This window comes from Trichechus manatus, unplaced genomic scaffold (assembly GCF_000243295.1).
Source record: "Trichechus manatus latirostris isolate Lorelei unplaced genomic scaffold, TriManLat1.0 scaffold00083, whole genome shotgun sequence".
Taxonomy (NCBI): domain Eukaryota; kingdom Metazoa; phylum Chordata; class Mammalia; order Sirenia; family Trichechidae; genus Trichechus; species Trichechus manatus.
In genome coordinates, this window is record NW_004444019.1 from 1,817,616 (window position 1) to 1,838,217 (window position 20,602).

The 20,602-nt window shown below is 38.0% G+C and overlaps 1 protein-coding gene across 1 annotated transcript in view; it reads right to left on the bottom strand.

Moving 5' to 3' along the window:
* The window catches only part of EYS (eyes shut homolog), a 1,981,143-nt gene that overhangs the window by 265,995 nt on the left and 1,694,546 nt on the right, over positions 1-20,602 (bottom strand). Inside the window, 2 exon segments of the mRNA XM_012556965.2 lie at positions 4,671-4,888; positions 11,491-11,599. Coding sequence (XP_012412419.2) covers positions 4,671-4,888; positions 11,491-11,599 — 327 coding nt within the window.

Below are 20,602 nucleotides of genomic sequence, written 5' to 3' on the forward strand. Positions count from 1 at the left end.
ACAGGGCTTTCTTCCTGTTTTCGCTCGAGTGACTTCTTTAATCTGAATTTAGAGACTCTATTACTTTGACAATAAAATAATAAGCCTCTTAGGCCTAGAAAGAAGGTCATCTTGTCCATTCCCTTCAGATCCAAATAAGATCCTTGGATCTTATTTAAATTACTCTGCTATTTTGAAAATTGTCTTGGATCCAATAACTCTAACCTCTTCTGGGAAAATAGGAGAGAGATTAGGACTCTACCTGGTTAAGCTCAGGAGTGAGATCAAATCAGGAGCAAGAACAGATCCAAAAGTTCGGAAGGGTTGGAAGAGTTCGGAAACAGATATTGGAGAGACCCATTTTCTGATGTGGTAGCACAGAAAGGAAAGAAATCTTTGGCTTTGGCCAACAGCATAGATGGGAAGTGAGTTGTCAAATGCATTAAGCCAGTTCAGATTCATTTTGTCAAAATCAGATGGAGTGCTGTAGCACAGAGTTTCTCTAGGTTTGCTTATTGGAAAACTACACCACTCAGTGCATTCCTAGTGTGGGTATGTGTTTATTGGTGGAGGTGGTAGTGGTGGTGGTGGTTTTTTATGACATACTTTGATTGTGTTCTCCTCTACGGAATAAGTATGAAGTTCCTCATGACTTCATTGGGAGTCTATGTCCTCCTTCTGTACATATTCTGGTTTTCGTTTTGGGCTCCTGCACAGGCTGCTGGAATTCCCTGTCTATAGCAGAGTCTTGGTGTTTTAGACAGAATACAGAAGAGTGAAAGACAGTATTCTTACTCTGATGATCTTCCCTGTGGCCCCATGGCTATCAGTTCCTTCTTGTATTAAATTTTTGACCCCCTAGAGTCTGTTCTTATGATCCTTCTGAGAGGTCTATTTTTATTGTTGTTCTGGAACTGACCAGCTTCCAGGGTATTATAGTGTTGGAGTACACAGGGAGGTAGCTGCAATGGAAGTTATAGTTGTCATGGACCAGCATGTCCTGGGTGCAGTAATGCGAGGGGTAGTTTACAGGAGTTTAGCTTGGCAATGGAGATAAAAATCATGTTCACAGGATGTGAAACAATGTTTTACTCTCTGAGCACACAGCTGGCAAGTTTCCATTTGGCTATCAATGGAAAGGCACATACAGGCCTGGAATACCTTAAACAGTACAGCCCAACTCAGTTGAGGCTGGAATGTATTTCTCTGGAGAAGAGGTGGAGAAATGGGTATGGAAAGCCAGATTAATGTGTGTGACAGAGAGCTACTTCACCAGTTTCAAAAGCTGTCTGTTGTCAACTGGGCATCACTTGGCCTCTTCCATGTTCTCTGAGTCACATATCCTAGAACCCTCTTTCCCTTATGGTTCTGGGTTAGCATCTTCCAAAGAGAGCTATTTGTGCAATTGGAAGGCAGGAGGAGAAGCTGTTATTCTCTGCTGGCAGCTGCAGAGAAGCAGCCAAGGTAATTGGCAATGGCTTCCGGTGGCTTCTGAGAATTACCTGCTTCAGAGATACGCGCACCTGGGAACTTTGTTGACTGTCTCCCTGAAATTCTTGAATTCTGCATTTTTTGAAAGTACCATCCCTGACCTTTATTTCCCTAGCTATTTCAAGGATTGTTTAAACCTCTAATTCCTTATGTGAAATCTCTTCTCTACTCAAGGTAGCTATGCTGTTGTTAGGTGCTTTTGAGTCAGTTCCGACTCATAGCAACCCTGTGTACAACAGAACAAAACACTGCCCGGTCCTGCATCATCCTCACAATCATTGCTATGTTTGAGCCCATTGTTCCTGTCACTGTGTCAATCCATCTCATTGAGGGTCTTCTTCTTTTTTGCTGACCCAAACTAACTATAGTGGCTTCTGTTTTATTGAAAGAATGATGACGGATACAAAATCTGTGGTGGAAAAATTGGCCCTAAGGCCTGAAGAGCTTGATCAAGCTTCCACACTAGAGTGAAAACTCCTAGTGTGCAGGACTAGTGTCTTGAATATACATTTTTGTTTCACATATTCCTGGCCTCTTAGTTGGCTTTCAGGCAATGTTTGCTTAAATAAATCTAAGAGAATGAACACAAAGCATAAACAAACATAGGATTGCCTATATCTTTCCCATTGCGATGGTCCTCTTCGTTTTTTCTTTTCAAATAAAATCAAATGACTAAGATAGGAAGCAATATGAGGTTCTTTAATTTTATGCAAATAAGTGGTTTATTTTATTTAACAAGTACTTGACTTACAATATCTCACAAAGTTAATGTTCTTAAGTAAAACTAACCTCACCTACTTCTCTAAGTTGGTAATGTTAGACATCTTTGCAGAAAATTAAAGTATATTGATTTTCTACTGCTGTATAACAAGATTGCCTCAATATCTTAAAACAACACACATTTATTATCTCACAGTTTCCATGGGTCGGAAGCCTGGGCACAGCTTAGCTTGGTCCTCTGCATAAGTCTCATAGACTGCAGTCAAGGTGTTGATCAGGGCTGGGGTCCCATCTCAAGATTTGACTGGGGAAGGATCTACTTCCAAGCTCACATCATTGATGGTAGAATTTGGTTCCTTGCATTTATAGTACTGTGGACTTCTGTTTTTCCTGGCTGCAGGCCATAGGTCCCCCTTAGCTCTTAGCTGATTATTGTCTAGAGACCACCTTCAGTGCCTTTTCACATGGGCCTCCCCAAAATTGCTGTGTGCTTCATTAAAGGCAGCAAGAGAGAGTCTTCTTGCAAGATGGAGTTCATAATCCTATGTAACTTAATCATGGAAGTGACATTCCATTAACCTTGGTACATCCTATTGGTTAAAAGCAAGTCACAAGTCCCGTCCACAATTAAAAGGAAGGGTTCATGAAAGGGTGTGAATACCAGCAGGGGGTGATCATAGGGACCACCAGAGTCTGTCCACCACATACAGAAAGGAAGAAACACATATCTTGTCACTCTTACTATTTTATCAATGGAAAAGCGTCATTGAGAATATTTATTTCGACCGAATAACACAATATTTCCAACATTAGAAAAGTCAGTAGAAAAGGTTTTTCCTGTTTCTAGTCCACTTAATTAGACCGAAAAAAAAAGCAAGTCCTTCTGCAGGATTCCAAGGGTTGTCTTGCTGGATAACTTTTGCATTGTTTTATTTTTAAAAGCAGTGCTACTAAAAGTTCCATTATAAAACAGAATACATACTGAGTAAAGACTTGATTGTATCTTCTTTAGAATGACCATGGCTAAGGAAGTTATCTTCACTCTTAACCCAAAAATTCACTCTGTTTTAAAAGTCTTTAGACCTTTATCTGTTACACTTGCCCTATATTAAATAAGTCTTGCTGTTGTTATTTTACAAATGTATAAATCAAGGTACAGGCTTAGACACAGTGAATCAAAAGCAAAGGTGAAGTCAGCTCTCAGAGACTCTAAGTGTGGTTTTGTTCTTTTCCACTAAACCATGGTTTGTCTTCAAATTTATTACTGTCGGTCTGTGGTTGTCTGGTGAATATATCACCTTGACTTTATCACGCCTGTCCATTCCTCTGTTCCTTGTCTTTGCCATTTAGTTCTCTCTTTTTTACCTCTATTCCAGTGATTACTTTTAGAGCTCATCTCTGACTGCTATTTCCTGTTCTGCTTTTTTGATAGAATTTTTCTCATTTCCACACTATGTAGGTAGATGTTTACTTTCCTGGGGTCATTAACTACTTGATGGCTTGCACCTTGGAGACACTGCGGTGAATTAATTAAGACATTTCCTGTGAGATTTGGTCAATTTTTATACTTAAATTATTACAAATACATCTGTATATGCTTCAGCTTCCATTCTGGCATTATTTGCAGCCTTAAAATAATGATTACTCGGAGGAATGAAGAAATTTGGGAATATGTCCTACACTGTCCAGACGAGACTCCCTCGGGATCATTTCACTTAAGACATTTTAGTGGAGCGGAAAGTAATTTTAATTAAGATCTTCTTAAGCTTATAAGAATGTGAATCTTCAAGGAGAAAAAAAGTATATAAAATTGCTAATAAAAAGAAGAAATAGATATAGGTTTTTTTTCCCCATTTTTAATCTTAAAGACTTAATCAGATCTGCTTTTTGAAGGTGAAGCAAAAACAAACATAAATAATAACTATATCAAAATAATTGTTAACAGACAATCTCTCCTTCATGTTTCTAAAAAGCAGGAACACCTGGGTAAACTTAAACTTGTATTCATTTGAAACAGCTAAAGCCAGGTCCACTTAAACCAAGTTATTTGCAGAAGATGGGGATCTCTTTTCACTGCTATAATATATAAATTTCTGTGAGCAAACAAGTATCCTCCACATTATGTGTATCATCTAGGTGATATGTAAAAAGACCTGGGGATTCCAGACCTTTCTTTTCCATCACCCATATGACAATGCTGCTGCTTTTCATTGTTTTAAGAATTTGGAGTCATGTAACATATGTGGTGCAAATGGTTAAGTGCTCAACTAGTAGCTGAAAAGTTTATGGTTCAAACCCACCCAGGGGAGCATTGGAAGACAGGCCTGGTGATTTGCTTTCGAAAGGTCACAGCCTTGAAAACCCTATGGAGCAGTTCTACTCTGCACACATGGGGTCTCCATGAGTTGGAATTGTCTTGACAGCAGCTAACAACAACAACAACAGCAATATAGATTGGGGATCAAGAGGCTGATACTAACCTGGTGCAGATGCCGTTGTTGTGGCATGGATGATGAGCACACCCAGGGACATGGCAGTTCTCAATGTTCTTTCCACACAGAGCTTCATCAGTGATGAATTCTTTGTTGTTTACTTGAAGCTCTCGAATACAGCCTTTGAACCCATAAATATGGCCCTCATTCTTACGGATCTTCATGTTTGCAGGGATATGGCCAAGAAACGTTGAATCAAAATATGCCTATAGGAAACGTAACAAAAAATCTTATTATAAAGTGTTGTCAGATTGTGGGGAAGACCTAGGATATTTTGTTCTGTGATTGCAAGTTTTAATGTGTTTTTCTATGTAAACAAGCTGCAATTGTTGGCTACTTTTGTCACTTCTCCCAGGTGGTAAGGTAAACTACTTTAGAAAAGGGCACTTGTTTTACATTTCTCTTGCATCTCTCACAGTATCTAATGTAATTTAGCACAAAAAGTGAACACTCAACAAAACTTAATGATTGATTACTTTGAAATGTATCTTTAAGTTCAAGTGTTTGCATTTCGATGTGCACACTACCAAATATATAACTGATAAATAAAGTGAAGCCATGTTAATTAATTGTATTATATTTTAAATATTCTAAAATAGGAGCAAAATTTACAGTGCTTGCATATTAGAAAATTACAAATGTTACATTTTTAACATCTATTCTGTTTCCCCTAAAAGATGGAGACAAACATGCGTCAGAAGTAGAAGTTAGATTATATTCAGTCCCTTTATTCACCCTTTATCCCAAAAACCAGATCAAGGAAGTGCTCCTGTTTTGACAAGACATAAAGAAGCCAGGCCGTCTCAAAGGCAACCAGCCCATTTATAGACAATTAATAGAAAAAAGGAGCTCTCTGTAAAATTGGGCCCTTGATCTACCTTCATTTGGACAATACATCAGAGCCACATCTTACACAGGAGTTAGTTCTATAGTCTGGACATGAGCTGAACCTTTCATAGAATCTAAATTGCCTTTGGAAATCCTTCAGGCATCACGTTGGAGACTAGTGTGTTAGCTCCCAATAATTCCTACACAGCTACATTTTTTTCACTAATTTTGGGATAGAGTGTTACTTTGTCAGTGAGGCACCAGATGAAACATACACTTAGAGGTCACGTTGTGTAAAAACCCCAGAATCATCCTCTGAGTGGTGAAATGTACCACCATGGGAGTCAGGAGAGAACTGACACCAACTGAGACAATAGCCAAGTCACTTCTCACATCTTACGCTCATTGCTGAGCTTATGCTTATTGCTGAGTTTATGCTCATTGGTCAGAATGATGATAAAATTACACGCATAATTTACCCACCCCTCAGCAATGTATATAATTGATTTCTCATAATTTAGATATATATAAAATGCAATTCCCCTCAATAGGAATTCATGAGCTACTATTGAAGTCTAGATTAACTTGTAATGAGACCCCACTCCTAAGGGCTGGTAGACATATGACAGGGAGATGCAGCAACATTTGTGTGGATTATATCACTAATGTCTCCACCCCTAGATTACTCTCATACCCCACAAGCTGATGCTTCCAAAGTAGTTAAATTGGCAGCACAGATAAAATAAAATAGCCATCCTTTCAAGAATTCAAAAATTAAGCCAAATTATTAAGTCTAGGAGGAGGAGAGGAGGCGAGATGCCTAATAATAACACTTAGCATTTATACTAATAGGTACTGGTTTGATGTGAATGTGCTTTTAGAGAACAGAAGCCTATTTGATTCTAGGAACATCAAAACATCTCCATGACCCCCACCAGTTCAAGCTAATTCTGTATTTCAGCTCTCGTTCTTTTTAAATGACTCAGACTGTGTTCCTAAGAGCGTTTCTTACATTTTGTTCCTGAATACTTAATATCTTAATCCCAGAAGGTGACCACTTTCAGGAGTAGTGATATGGAAGGCAGCTAAAAGTTCCAAGGTGTATTAATAGAGCCCTCACGCAGAACACGAGTGTGTTCATTTGTTTTCACATCCTTTCTTTCTTATATGCTAAGTCAGTTTATATTAACTACTCTAACAAACTACCAGCAGAGCTCTTTTATCAGCTAAGATAAGTGACCCACCACTAAGAGCAACTGGGAGCTATCCTAAGTCTGCAGGCTTGGCGAATCCAAGGCCTTGCCATGACCTTCCTGTCCAGAGGATCTCTGGTGTCTTTATGCATTGATCACAAACCTGGTACAGCAAACTTCTCGCTGCTTTGACAAGCGTGATGTTTTAGCACAAAACTGATAAAGGATGGAAGAACACCTTCCTCTTCTGTCAGCAGTAGGCAGATCTGAGGGAAAGTCTATAGAGCTATCTATGATTTATTAGACCATTAAAAAACATCCAAACAATGGAAGTAGATGGCTCTTGTATTTCTTCTAATCTGAGGCCCAAGCTTAGTTGGAGTCCTGAAATGTCTAAAAAAGCAGCTGCTGTTGACTGCACATAGATAACTGTTAAAATGGTTGACTTACTCTATCCCCAGACTCTTAATTATCCTAGAGCTGCCTTCTGTGTGTGTAATCATTTCTAAGGAGACAGGTCTTTAAAATAAGTCTTTTCTAATAACTCCTTGTGAATCAGACTATAGAGAATAGAGTCTAAAATCAAGATATGATCTTACAAGATAAAACCACAGAGAACAGACATGAACAATCAAGGAGAAATCAACAGGATAATGAAACATATGAATGGGAATAGGGGGAAAAGGATTCCACATCTGACAAGCGTGAATGAACATTCCCTTTCCTCTGAGTTTCTCTTTAAAGGAAGAATATAGTTGATCTTTTATAATATGTGGGAATAAAATAAGAAGATGTGCAAAGGGAAAGAAAACTTCTAAAAATCACAGGAGATAAGAAGCTGCTCTATTTCTTATTTTGTCGTGTTTTAATTTAAATTTAGTTGGTGGAGTACTACATACATTTCTGTAATGATGTATTGATTCAATGTATAGTTTTATATCCTCAAGTCTGTGTGAAGTTAAAAGACTTTTGTGTTAGTAAAATATTGGTAGGTAACTGCAAATACACTTTTTGGTTAAAATAAATTATCAGAGAGTACTTACCTTCACCCAGGAATATGACTGATTTACAAATGAAATACACTGACTTTTAAGTGTCATTATCAAACTTTTGTGTTGACTTGATGGCAACAGGTTTTTGGTTTGAACCGTATGCAGACAAATTCAAAACCGGAAGTTAAGTCTTGGAATAAACATAGATAAGAGATGTCGGATAAAATGTTTGGGAAGAGGAATTTATTGAAATTAACCTTTACGTGTGAATTAAGGCTTAAATTCTCAAAAACTGTTTACAGACAGTAAATAAAAGGGGATCTAAAGGCAGCAGTATTTATCTAAACCTCCATCCACATGCAGTTAAAAGACTTCTCTCTCTTTCTCTGTCTCTGTCTGCCTCTCTATTTCTTTCTCTCTCTCTCTCCCCCCACCTCTTTGCTTTGTCCTGTAGTATGACAATCTGTGGGAGTACAGTCTCTTTGATGTTAAATTATATCCTTTTTATGGCAGGGACTCCACCCTGTCATTTTCAATTGTCCCAGAATCCATAGCAGTGCCTCATAAATAGGAGCTTAACACAAGTTTGTTATAAATGACCAGATTCGTGGAACTCAATCTTGGTTTTCTTCAGTATCCTACTTGTCTTTAGACTTTTCTTTTGCTTTATACTCTCTTGGAACCTTGTTATTTTGCCCGATTCAGCATATGGAATCTCCTCAGTGGATACAATCCAAGAAGGAATATCAATACAGCTTAATTTTAATATACCTCTATGTATTTAATACTCGTGGTATAGAGCAGGGGAGCACTTATATTGAAGTTCTTGCATTACTTAGTGATTACTATGAAGAAGTACACACAACGAGGTTTTCTTTTTTTTTAATTTGATGAATATCACGAAGTCCTCATTGGTCCCATATCTAGCTGTTATATATTTGATTCTCAAGGCTTTCTGACTAGGAAATGTTCTAAAAATAGTATCTTACCATCTTGTAGGAAAGCAAAACTGAACTTTAGTGAAGCAATCAATGAACCAAGTTGCTACCCTGTGGGCACATTGATCTAGGGACAAGAAATGTGGAAGAAAAATGTGGATTATTCTTGTTTATAAGGTAATTAAATGTAAGCGGAAGTAAGTCATAAAGAAATTAAAATACTGAGAAAATGATAGCATGCAACAAAGTGTAAGTTTTAGGAAAGAGGCAATAGTTGCAATAGAAGGGGATAAAGGTAAAAACCATATTAAATACTGTGAGGCAGCATAACTTAGGTTAAAAGCATGGGCTCTTGAGCCAAACTGTCTGCGTTTGCACCCCAGAATAGTTGTGTGACCTTGGGAAAGAAACTCAACCTCTCTGTGCCTTAACTTTCTTAATCTGTATTATGGAGGTAATAGAATTTACCTTATAGGTAGTTATCCATTTTTGAAAGAATTAAATGGATTAAAATATGAGATGTTCTCAGAACAGTATTGGAGGCATAGTTAGCACTCTGTATGTTAGCTATTATTATTCCTAGCATTAAGAATAGATTTCTACTCTTTACTTTGAAAATTATCAAATGATGGAAAAGAAAAGAATTCTCTCTAATCATAATACTGCATTTGAGATTTAATCCCCTTTGTTTTGGTCTGGCTTTGCTATGGGTTTATAAATGCAAAAATATCATTTTGTACATAATAATACTTTGTATATACTTAACAATCCCTAATAGACTATAATAAATAATTAACAGAGGTAAGGCTAGAAACTTTTTTTGGTTGTTTGTGCCCAAAGCCCATGACTCTTAAAATTAAATGGTTTCAACTTCATGAAATCCTTGGTGCTTATATGCTTTATTCCTCAAACTTCCACCATCCCTCTATTATAATAATAAAGGAAAAGGAATAGCAAAAGGTCAAATTCCCAATGAGCAACTGGAAATCATTGCTAAGTATCCTTTTACAGACAAGATGTTGCCAGAATTTATCTCGGATGGGAGATGGCATGAGATACCTAGGCTGGCCCCAGGAGACTATGAAATACCCATGAGTTGGGTCCAGTCTGGTAGAATCCCACCACATGTAGCCTCCACAAGAATGACTGAACTGAGTCTTGGGGTTAACTCATATTACAAGGCAGCTGTGATTCTCTCAGACTTTGAAGCACTTGAGTTTGGCTGAACATGAGGAGGGAGAGAGTTATAAAAGCATATGCATGTGTCCACAGTGTTAGCACCGAACAGCTGCTGGACCTTTAGAGAACCTTCCAGTAATCATGAGTGCATTCTCTCTTCACTATCTTGAATTTATCCAAATACTTCTTAACTTAAACTAAAAAATTCTATTCCCATGTGTTAAAATGTAACTCTTGTGTGCTTGTGTGTTACTTGAGGCATTTGCTAAGCACTGATCAGGATTTCATTCAGGCCGTCTAAAGGGCTATGATTATAAGATATGTTTATTATTTTCAACAACAAAAAGTCAATTATTGAGCACGTGTTGAATTTGATTTAGTAAAGATGTGATTCATTAATGTCTATAAATTAATAGCACATTGTATGTTATTTATAGGAAAATATTAAGCTTTTAATGCAAAGAAAATGAATGGCCATAAGAAGTTAATAAAGATGTCATCACATTAAATGCTTTACATTGAATTTTTCACTATGAATGTTTCATATATTTGTCCATCATTGAATAATCCATGTCTTAAATCTAAATATTTGGCCAACTTGGGCTCTACATGACTTTTTTTTAACATGAAAAAAGATTTATTCCTACTTTAACAATCCATTCCAACCACTGTTGTAGCAAATGAAGAGTAGTAGAGAGATTGCATGTTGTAAAGGAAAAACCAAAAGACTGGGAATCAGAAAACTTGGGATCAAGTCTCCCTCCTCATCATTTTGAAATTTGGATGAGTCTGATACTCAGTGTCCTCAGCCATAGAAAGGGGATAATCACTCTTACTTTGGAAGATTTTTGCAAGGATCAAATGAGATAATGTTTACAGATATAATTTGGAAAATGTAATGTGCTTGTGAAAATATTACATGTTCTTATGTGCTTGTTTCGGATGCCTATATATACTCTACAAGAGACTACATAGAAACAAAGATAATAAAATGAAATTTCCAATTCATTGGGGAGTGCACACTGCTAGCTTTAATGTGTACCAAAATTAGCACTTTGGAGCTCTAATTATACAGATTATCTCTCTATGATGATGAAATGAACCAGGAATTCTTTATCTTAAATATATTGCTAGAAAGTCATACTAAGAAGCATGTAACCAACCACATTATTAAAACTAAAAGAATTTAGCAAGTTGTCTGGTCTCTGGAGGAAGAGACTTCCTATCTTCTTTCAATTTAACTTCATTCAAAGTTTCTAAGAAAAATTTGCTGGCTACTGCAAACCCAGAAAACGGAGAATGGGCTTTTTAAGAGTGCAGTACAATCACTATCATATCTTATAAAAGCTAAGATTTTCAGCACTATGTTGTATCTTCTAGTCTTTTCCCATTCCTGGGCTTTTTTTTTTTTTAATAAGTACAATATATTATAGCCACAGTGTGATAGGAAAATCAATTTATTGCTAAATTTAATAAAACTTTAATAGTGATAAGCAACAGTAAGTGTATTTAATAATGCCTAAAGTATTAGAGATTAATTTTCTGGTGTTTTCTTCAGAATTTTACAAGGAATGTGTTCAATAAAGAAATAGTAGCACTTAATAACAAAAACAAATACTTATTTGAAATATCATTAGTACAATTAACAATGTTTGAAACTGGATATTTGCATGCCTACCTGAGAAGCATGGAATGCTTCTGTGTCTTGCTTCTGTATAGGAGGATTTCCATCTGCAGTCATTTCAATCATACAAGCAACTGTAGGGCTGCCATCCGGCACAGTGTAGCTGGAAGTAAAACAGAAGGGGTCATTACTGTGTGTGTTATTGGCAAGAACAGGGTAACTTCAAACATGGATGGTAAGTACTTCTTCAGTAAGAGAGGTACTGTCTGGATCATAATAATCCTGAAATACAACCTCAACCAAGTGTGAACATTTTTGGATAGATAAAAGATATATTTCTTTTCTAACACTCCATTTTAGGAGCTCTGGTGGTGCAGTGATTAATAGCTCAGCTGCTAACCAAAAGGTCAGCAGTTCGAATCCACCAGCCCCTCCTTGGAAACCATACAGGGCATTTCTACTCTGTTCTATGGGATCGCTGTCTTAGTTATCTAGTGCTGCTATAACAGAAATACCACCAGTGAATGGCTTTAACAAAGAGAGATTTATTCTCTCACAGTCTAGGAGGCTAGAATTCCAAATTCAGTGTGCCAGCTCCAGGGAAACGCTTTCTCTGTCCGTAGGCTCTGGGGGAAGGTCCTTGTCATCAATCTTCCCTGGTCAAGGAGCTTCTCAGTTCACAGACTCTGAGTCCAAAGGATTTGCTCTTCTCCTGGCTCTTGTTTCTTGGTGGTATGAGGTTCCCCATCTCTCTCTGCTCGCTTCTCTCTTTTATATCTCAAAAGAGGTTGACTTAAAACACAACCTAATCTTGTAGATTGAGTCCTGCCTCATTAACATAACTGCCACTAATCCTGTCTCATTAACATCATAGAGGTAAGATTTACAACACATAGGAAAATCATATCAGATGACAAAATAGCGGACAATCACACAATACTGGGAATCATGGACTAGCCAAGTTGATACATAGTTTGGGGGGAGACAATTCAATCCATGACAGTTGCTATGAGTCGAATTGACTCGATGGCAATGGCTTTGGTTAGTGGCTCAGTGGTTAAGCACTCAGCTGCTAAGGAAAGGTCAGCAGTTCAAACCCACCAGCTGCTCCACAGGAGAAAGATATGGTAGTCTGCTTTCTCAAAGATTACTGCCTTGGAAAGTGTTGGAAGCTTCATAGACACATCCAAACACCCTTAGAGATCAAACTACTGGGCTGAGTACTGGGGACCGTGGTCTCAGGGAACATCTAGCTCAACTGGCATAACATAGTTTATAAAGAAAATGTTCTACATCCTACTTTGGTGAGTAGCATCTGGGGTCTTAAAAGCTTGTGAGCAGCCATCTAAGATATTCCACTGGTGCCACCCCATCTGGAGCAAGGCAGAATGAAGAAAACCAAAGACACAAAGGAAAGATTAGTCCGAAGGACTTATGGACCACAACTACCACAACCTCAACTAGACTGAGTTCAACACAACCAGATGGTGCCCAGCTACCACCACCAGCTGCTCTGACAGGGATCACAATGAAGGGTCCTGGACAGAACTGGAGAAGAATGTAGAACAAAATTTTGACTCACAAAAAAAGACTAGACTTACTGGTTTGACAGAGACTGGAGAAACCCTGAGAGTATGGCCTCTGGACACCCTTTTAACTCAGTACTGAAGTCGCTCCTTGAGGTTCACCCTTCAGCAGGGGATTAAACAGGCTCATAAAACAAAACGAGGCTAAATGGGCCCACCAGCCCAGAGGCAAGGACGAGAAAGCACAAGGGGACAGGAAAGATGGTAATGGGAAACTCAAGGTCATGTTGACATGTCGTAGGGTTGGCAACCAATGTCACAAACAATGTGTGTATTAGTTGTTTAATTGTCTATAAATCTTCATCTAAAGCACACACACACACACACACATACACACAAAAAAAGATTACAGCCTTGGAAACCCAATGGGGCAGTTCTACGCTTTCTAGAGGGTTGCTGTAAGTTGGAATTGGCTCACTGGCAATGCATTTGGTTTGGAACACTCTATTTCATTTTCTTACTCTCCCCCGACTATAAATAAGGACATGAAATGCTCTCAGAAAGTTAAACCTCTCCACAAAATGAAAAGAGCTTTATATATGTAAGTAGGTATTGATAAATTTTAAGTGCTAACTGTGGTTGACATATGGTCTTATGGAATAGGAGGTTTTTGGACAAGTAACATCAATGGTGAATGATGCTAAACTCCCTAGGTAGAAATTTTCCCTCCCTGGCTACAGAGGAAGTAGAAATGGAATAAGAAATGAAAGGTTGCGTACCCTTGAGCAGTGAGATTACACTGTGATACAGTTATCAGAAAGCATGTCACTAATGTACCGGCTGATACTGCGTTTCAGAGATAAAGAAAAATATAAGCTTAAAGGAATTTGTAGAATGAATAGCAAAAATGGTCACTGTACAATTGAAAATTTATCAGAGTTTATAGAATGATGCAATCACATGAAAAGGTACACATACTAAAGTGACATACTTTTGAAAGAGTTTATTCAGAATTTTAAAAGAAAATGTTGAAATGATACTACCCTGGCACTTGCCATTTGTAATGATAGTAATTTGCATTGTTATAAGTCTATTCCATAGAGATAATATTTGAAATACATTCACTAACATTAACACGGCTATCTTTGCATGGTGGAAGTGTGGATGATTTATTTCTTTTATGTGCTTATTTGTACTTTGAAAATTTTGGACAATGAACACCTAAATTTTATTTTTCCATTTCAATCAACAAGTTTCCCTTGGGACTGAAGGGTTTCCTGGGATGCAGGATTTTACTGTTAAAACTATGAAAGTTCCTGGAAAATTGGAATGAATTGGTCATTCTACTTTTAAACAAAAAGTCAGTTTTATTAATCGATCTATGGTTAAATAATTTCCTTTTTTTCCAATCCTTAAAATAACTTTCTAGACTAAGTTGAATGGAAAACACAAACCCGAACACTCCTCTCTCCCTATCTTCTTTAAAAGGACAGTTGTTCTATGTCTGTGTAGATTCTCCTTCCCCCACTTATCTAGAAATAAAATAAAATCCGATATGGCCCTTCCCATACAACATTTGACAACCTTTTCGGCCTCAGCTCTAGGTTACCAAAGAAACAAAAAAACAAAAAAACCAAACCAAACCAAACCCGTTGCCTTCCAGTCGATTCCAACCCATAACGACGCTAGAGAACAGAGCAGAACTGCCCCATAGGATTTCCAAGGAGAGGCTGGTGGATCTGAACTGCCAACTCTTTGGTTAGCAACCATATCACTTAACCACTGTGCCACCAAGTTCACTTCTAATTCTGACCAATACTACTATATAGTTATGCACCACATAATATATGTTTGGTCAATGTCCAACCGCATATACATCAGAGGTCCCATAAGGTTAATGAAATAGAGTTCAGAAATCCCTACTGGAGAATGGGACTTAGCGGAAGTAACCGGAGGTTGCAAACGCAACAGCTTCCTGCATGCAACACGTGTATCTAAAGCCTCTTTCATACAAAGCAATTGTTACAATATGTTACAGTACATATATAATCTATAATACATACATCTTGATAGTCATAATAAACGTCTATGTTACTAGCTATGTATGCACTGTACTGTACTTTCTATCGTTATTTTAATGTGAACTTTCCTAACTTACAAATAAAAGATTTACCGCATAATAGTGTATGCTTCGACTGGGAGGCAGCAGCATCCAATCTCATGTTCGCACTATGTCCAAATCACATAATGTTCTATTTCACAGAACGTATCATGGATATTAAGCGATGCATGGCTGTGCTTTGCTAGCTTTTGGGTTTGTATCTCTTTGAGTAAGTATAGTTTCCACCGGACTGTGTCATACTGCAGTAAATTGTGTATTCCTGTGATGCTGGAAGCTATGCCACTGGTATTTCATATATCAACAGGGTCACTTATGGTGGACAGGTTTGAGCAGAGCTTTGAGACTAAGACTAAGCTTTGAGACTGGTGGTCTACTTCTGAAAAAACTGGCCAGTGAAAACCTTATAGATAGCGTCCTTTGATAAAGTGCCAGAAGATGAGCCCCTTGGGTTGGAAGACACCCATAAATAATCAGAACACGGAATATACAAAGTATGCATCCAGGAAAATTGGAAGCCATCAAAAATGAAATGGAACGCATAAAGAAAATATCCTAGGCATTGAGCTAGATGGAAAAACAAATCATTAGCTTTATATGGAAAGAGGCCCTGGGTAAGTATAGCATTATTGAAGAAAAAGAACAAAGTAGGAGGCCTCACACTACTTGACCTTAGAAACTACCATACAGCTATGGCAGTCAAAACACTCTGGTACTGGTAGAACGACAGGTATCTTGACCAGTGGAATAGATTCAAGAACCTAGATGTAAATTCATCTACCTCTGGCCACCTGATCTTTGACAAAGGCCAAAGTTCATTAAATGGGGAAAAGACAATATTTTCAACAAATGGTGCAGGCAAAACTGGATGTCTGTCTATAAAAAAAAAGGAAACAAGGACCCATACCTCATACTATACATAAAAACTAATTCAAAGTGGATCAAAGACCTAAATATAAAACCAAAAGCTATAAAGATCATGGAAGAAAAAATAGAGTCAGTGCTAGGGGCAATAATATACAGCATAAACAGCATACAAGCCATAATTAGCAATACACAAACACCAGCAGATAAGCTAGATAAGGAAGATCTCCTAAGAATTAAACACTTACGCTTATAAAAAGACTTAACCAAAACGGTAAAAAGAGAACCTACAGACTGGGAAGAATTTTTGGCTATGATATCTCCAACAAAGTTCTAATCTCTAAAATCTGTAGGAAAAACCAACACCCCTACAATAAACAGACAAATAATTCAATTAAAAAATGGGCAAAGGATATGAACAGACACTTCACCAAAGAAGACATTGAGGCGGCTAACAGACAGGTGAGGAAATGCTCTCAATCACTAGCTATTAGAGAAATGCAAGTCAAAACTACATTGAGACACCTTCTCACATCGACATTGCTAACACTAATAAAAAAACAGAAAATAACAAATGTTGGAGTGGTTATAGGGAAATTGGAACACTTATGCACTGCTGGGCAAAATGGTACAACTATTTTGGAAAACAATATGGCACTTCCTTAAAAACCTAAAAATAGAAATACCTTATGATACAGCAATCCCACTCCTAGGAATATATCCTAGAGAAATAAGAGCCATCACATGAATAGACATATGCACACCCATGTTCATTGTGGCATTATTCACAATAGCAAAAAGATGGAAACAACCTAAGTGCCCATCAACAGATGAATGGATAAACAAACTCTAGTACATACACACAATGGAATACTACACAATGACAAAAAAACAATGATGGATCTGTAAAATATCTCACAACATGGACGAATCCAGAGGGCATTATGCTGAGTGAAATAAGTCAATCACAATATGACAAATACTGTATGAGACTACTACTATAAAAACACATGAAAAAGTTTACACACAGAAAGAAATAATCTTTGATGGTTACAAGGGAGGAGAGGGGTGGGCAGGGAAAAACACTGACTAGATAATAGATAAGTGGTAACTTTGGTGAAGAGTAAGACGAGGCACAATACAGGGGAATTCAGCACAACTCGACCAGGGCAAAGTCATAGAAGCTTCACAGACATATCCAAACACCCTGAGACACCTAGCTACTAGGCTGAAGGCTGAGGACCATGCTCTCGGGGAACATCTAGCTCAATTGGCATGACATAGTCTATAAAGATAATGTTCTACATCTGACTGTGGTGAGTAGTGAATGGGGTCTTAAAAGCCTGCAAACGGCCATCTAAGGTACATCTACTGGTCCCATCGTGGCTGGAGCAAAGGAGAATGAAGAAGACCAAAGACACAAGGGAGAGATTAGTCCAAAGGACTAATGGACCACAACTACCACAACCTCCACCAGACCGAGCCCAGAACAACTAGATGGTGCCTGGTTACCACCACTGACTGCTGTGGCAGCGATCACTATACAGGGTCCCAGACAGAGCAGGAGAAAAATGTAGAACAAAATTCAAATCCATAAAACAAACAAACAAAAACAGGCTTGCTGGTCTGACAGAGACTGGAGAAACCCCAAGAGTATGGCTCTCAAACACCCTTTTAACTTAGTACTGAAGTCACTCGTGAGGTTCACCCTTCAGCCAAAGATTAGACAGGTCTATAGGGCCAACAAAAGCACAAGTGAGGAGTGTGCTTCATAGTTCAATCATGTATACGAGACTAGTGGGCACATCAGACCAAAAGCAAAGATGAGAAGGCAGAAAGGGAGAGGGAAACTGGACAAATGGAAACAGGAACCTGGAGTGGAGAAGGGGAGAGTGTTGACACATCATGGGGTAGGTAACCAATGTCACAAAACAATTTGAGTATTAACTTTTTAATGAGAAACTAATTTGCTCCATAAATTTTCACATAAATCACGATAAAACATACTAAGTAAAAAAAAAAAAATATATATATATATTTATCCTAGGCATTGTTGTTGTTGTTGTTAGGTGCCCTTGAGTCGATTCTGACTCATAGTGACCGTATGTACAACAGAAGGAAACACTGCCTGGTCTTGTACCGTCCTCACAATTGTTATGCTAGAGCCCATTGTCATAGCCACTGTGTCAATCCATCTGGTTGAGGTCTTCCTCTTTTTCGCCGACCCTCTATTTTACTAAGCATGATGTCCTTCTCCAGGGATCCATCCCTCCTGATAACACGTCCAAAATAAGTGAGAGGACGTCTTGCCATTCGGGCTTCCAAGAAGCACTCCAGCTGTACTTCTTCCAAGACAGATTTATTCCTTCTTCTGGAAATCCATGGTGTATTCAATATTCTTCACCAACACAATAATTCAAAGAAGTCAATTCTTCTTCAGTCTTCCTGATTCATTGTGCAGCTTTCACATGCATATGAGGCAATTGAAAAAACCATGGCTTGAGTCAGGCACATCTTAGTCCCCAAAGTGACATCTTTGCTTTTCGACACTTTAAAGAAGTCTTTTGCAGCAGATTTCCCCAATGCAATACGTCATTTTATTTCCTGATTTCGGCTTCCGTGGACATTGATTGTGGATCCATGTAAAACGAAGTCCTTGACAACGTCAGTATTTTCTCCATTTATCATGATGTTGATTATTGGTCCAGTTATGAGGATTTTTGTTTACTTTATGCTAAGATGAAATCCATACTGAAGGCTGTAGTCTTTCTTCTTCATGAGTAAGTGCCTCAAGTCCTCTTCACTTTGAGCAAGCAGGGTTGTGTCATCTGCATATCGTAGGTTGTTAATGAGTTTTCCTCCAGTCCTGATACTGAGTTCTTCTTCATGTAGTCCAGCTTCTCAGATTATTCACTCAGTGTACAGATTGAATAATTATGGTGAAAGGATACAACCTTGATGCACACTTTTACTGACTTTAAACCACGCAGCATCCCCTTGTTCTGCTTGAACAACTGCCTCTTGATCTATGTAAAGGTTCCTCATGAGCAAAATTAAGTGTTCGGCAATTCCCATTCTTCACAATATTATCCATAATTTGTTATGATCCATACAGTCAAATGCATAGTCAATAAAATGCAGTAAACATCTTTCTGGTATTCTCTGCTTTCAGCCAGGATCCATTTGACATCAGCAATGATATCCCTGGTTCCATGTCCTCTTCTGAATCTGGCTTGAATTTCTGGAAGTTCCTTGTCAATATACGGCTGCAAATGTTTTTTAATTACCTTGAGCAAAACTTTAATGTTAATGATATTGTGTGATGTTAATGATATTGTTCAATAATTCCCCATTCTGTTAAATCACCATTCTTTGGAATTGGCACAAATATGGATCTCTTCCAGTCAGTTGGTCAGGTCGCTGTCCTTCAAATTTTTTGGCATAGATAACTGAGAACCTCCAGCCCTGCATCTATTTGTTGAAACATCTCAATTGGTATTCCATCAATTCCTGGAGCCTTGTTTTTCACCAATGCCTTCAGTGCAGTTTGGACCCCTTCCTTCGGTACATTGGTTCTGGATCATAGCCACTTCTTGAAATGGTTGAATGTCAACAAATTCGTTTTGGTACAATGACTCTTTGTATTCCTTCCACCTTCTTTTGATCCTTCCTGCATCATTTAGTATTTTCCCCGTAGAATCTGTCAATATTGCAGCTCGAGGCTTGAATTTTTTCTTCAGTTCTTTCAACTTGAGAAATGCTGACTGTGTTCTTCCCTTTTGGTTTTCTATCTCCAGGTCTTCTCGAGCCACCCTTTGAAATCTTCTGTTTAGGTCTTTTACTTCATCATTTCTTCTTCTTGCTTTAGCTGCTTACTCTACATTCAAGAGTAAGTTTCAGAGTCTCTTTTTGACATCCATTTTGGTCTTTTCTTTCCTGTCTTTTTAATGACCTCTTGCTTTCTTCATGTATGATGTCCTTGATGTCATTCCACAACTTGTCTGATCTTTGGTCATTAGTATTCAATGCTGCAAATCTATTCCTGAGATAGTCTCTAAATTCAGGTGAGACATACTCAAGGTCATATTTTGGCTCTCGTGGACTTGTGCTAATTTTCTTCAGCTTTAGCTTGTATTTGCCTACGAGCAATTGATGGTCTGTTCTGCAGTCGGCCCCTAATCTTGCTCTGACTGATGATATTGAGCTTCTCCATTGTGTCTTTCCACAGGTGTAATCGATTTGATTCTTGTGTATCCCATCTGGCAAGGTCCATGTGTATAATTGCCATGTGTGTTGTTGAGAAAAGGTATTTGCAATGAAGAAGTTGGTGGTCTTACAAAATTCTATCATGCCATCTCCAGTGTCATTTCTACCACCAAGGCTATTTCTCAGCTACTGATCCGTCTTCTTTTTTCCAACTTCCACATCCCAATCATCAGTAATTATCAATGTACCCTGAGTCCATGTTCAATCAATTTCAGACTTCTGAAGTTGATAAAAATCTTCAATTTCTTCATCTTTGGCCTTAGTAGTTGGTGCATAAATTTGAATAATAGTTGTATTAACTGGTCTTCCTAATAGGTGTATGGAAATTGTCCTATATTTGACAGCATTGTACTTCAGGATAGATCTTGAAATGTTCTTTTTTTTTTTTTTT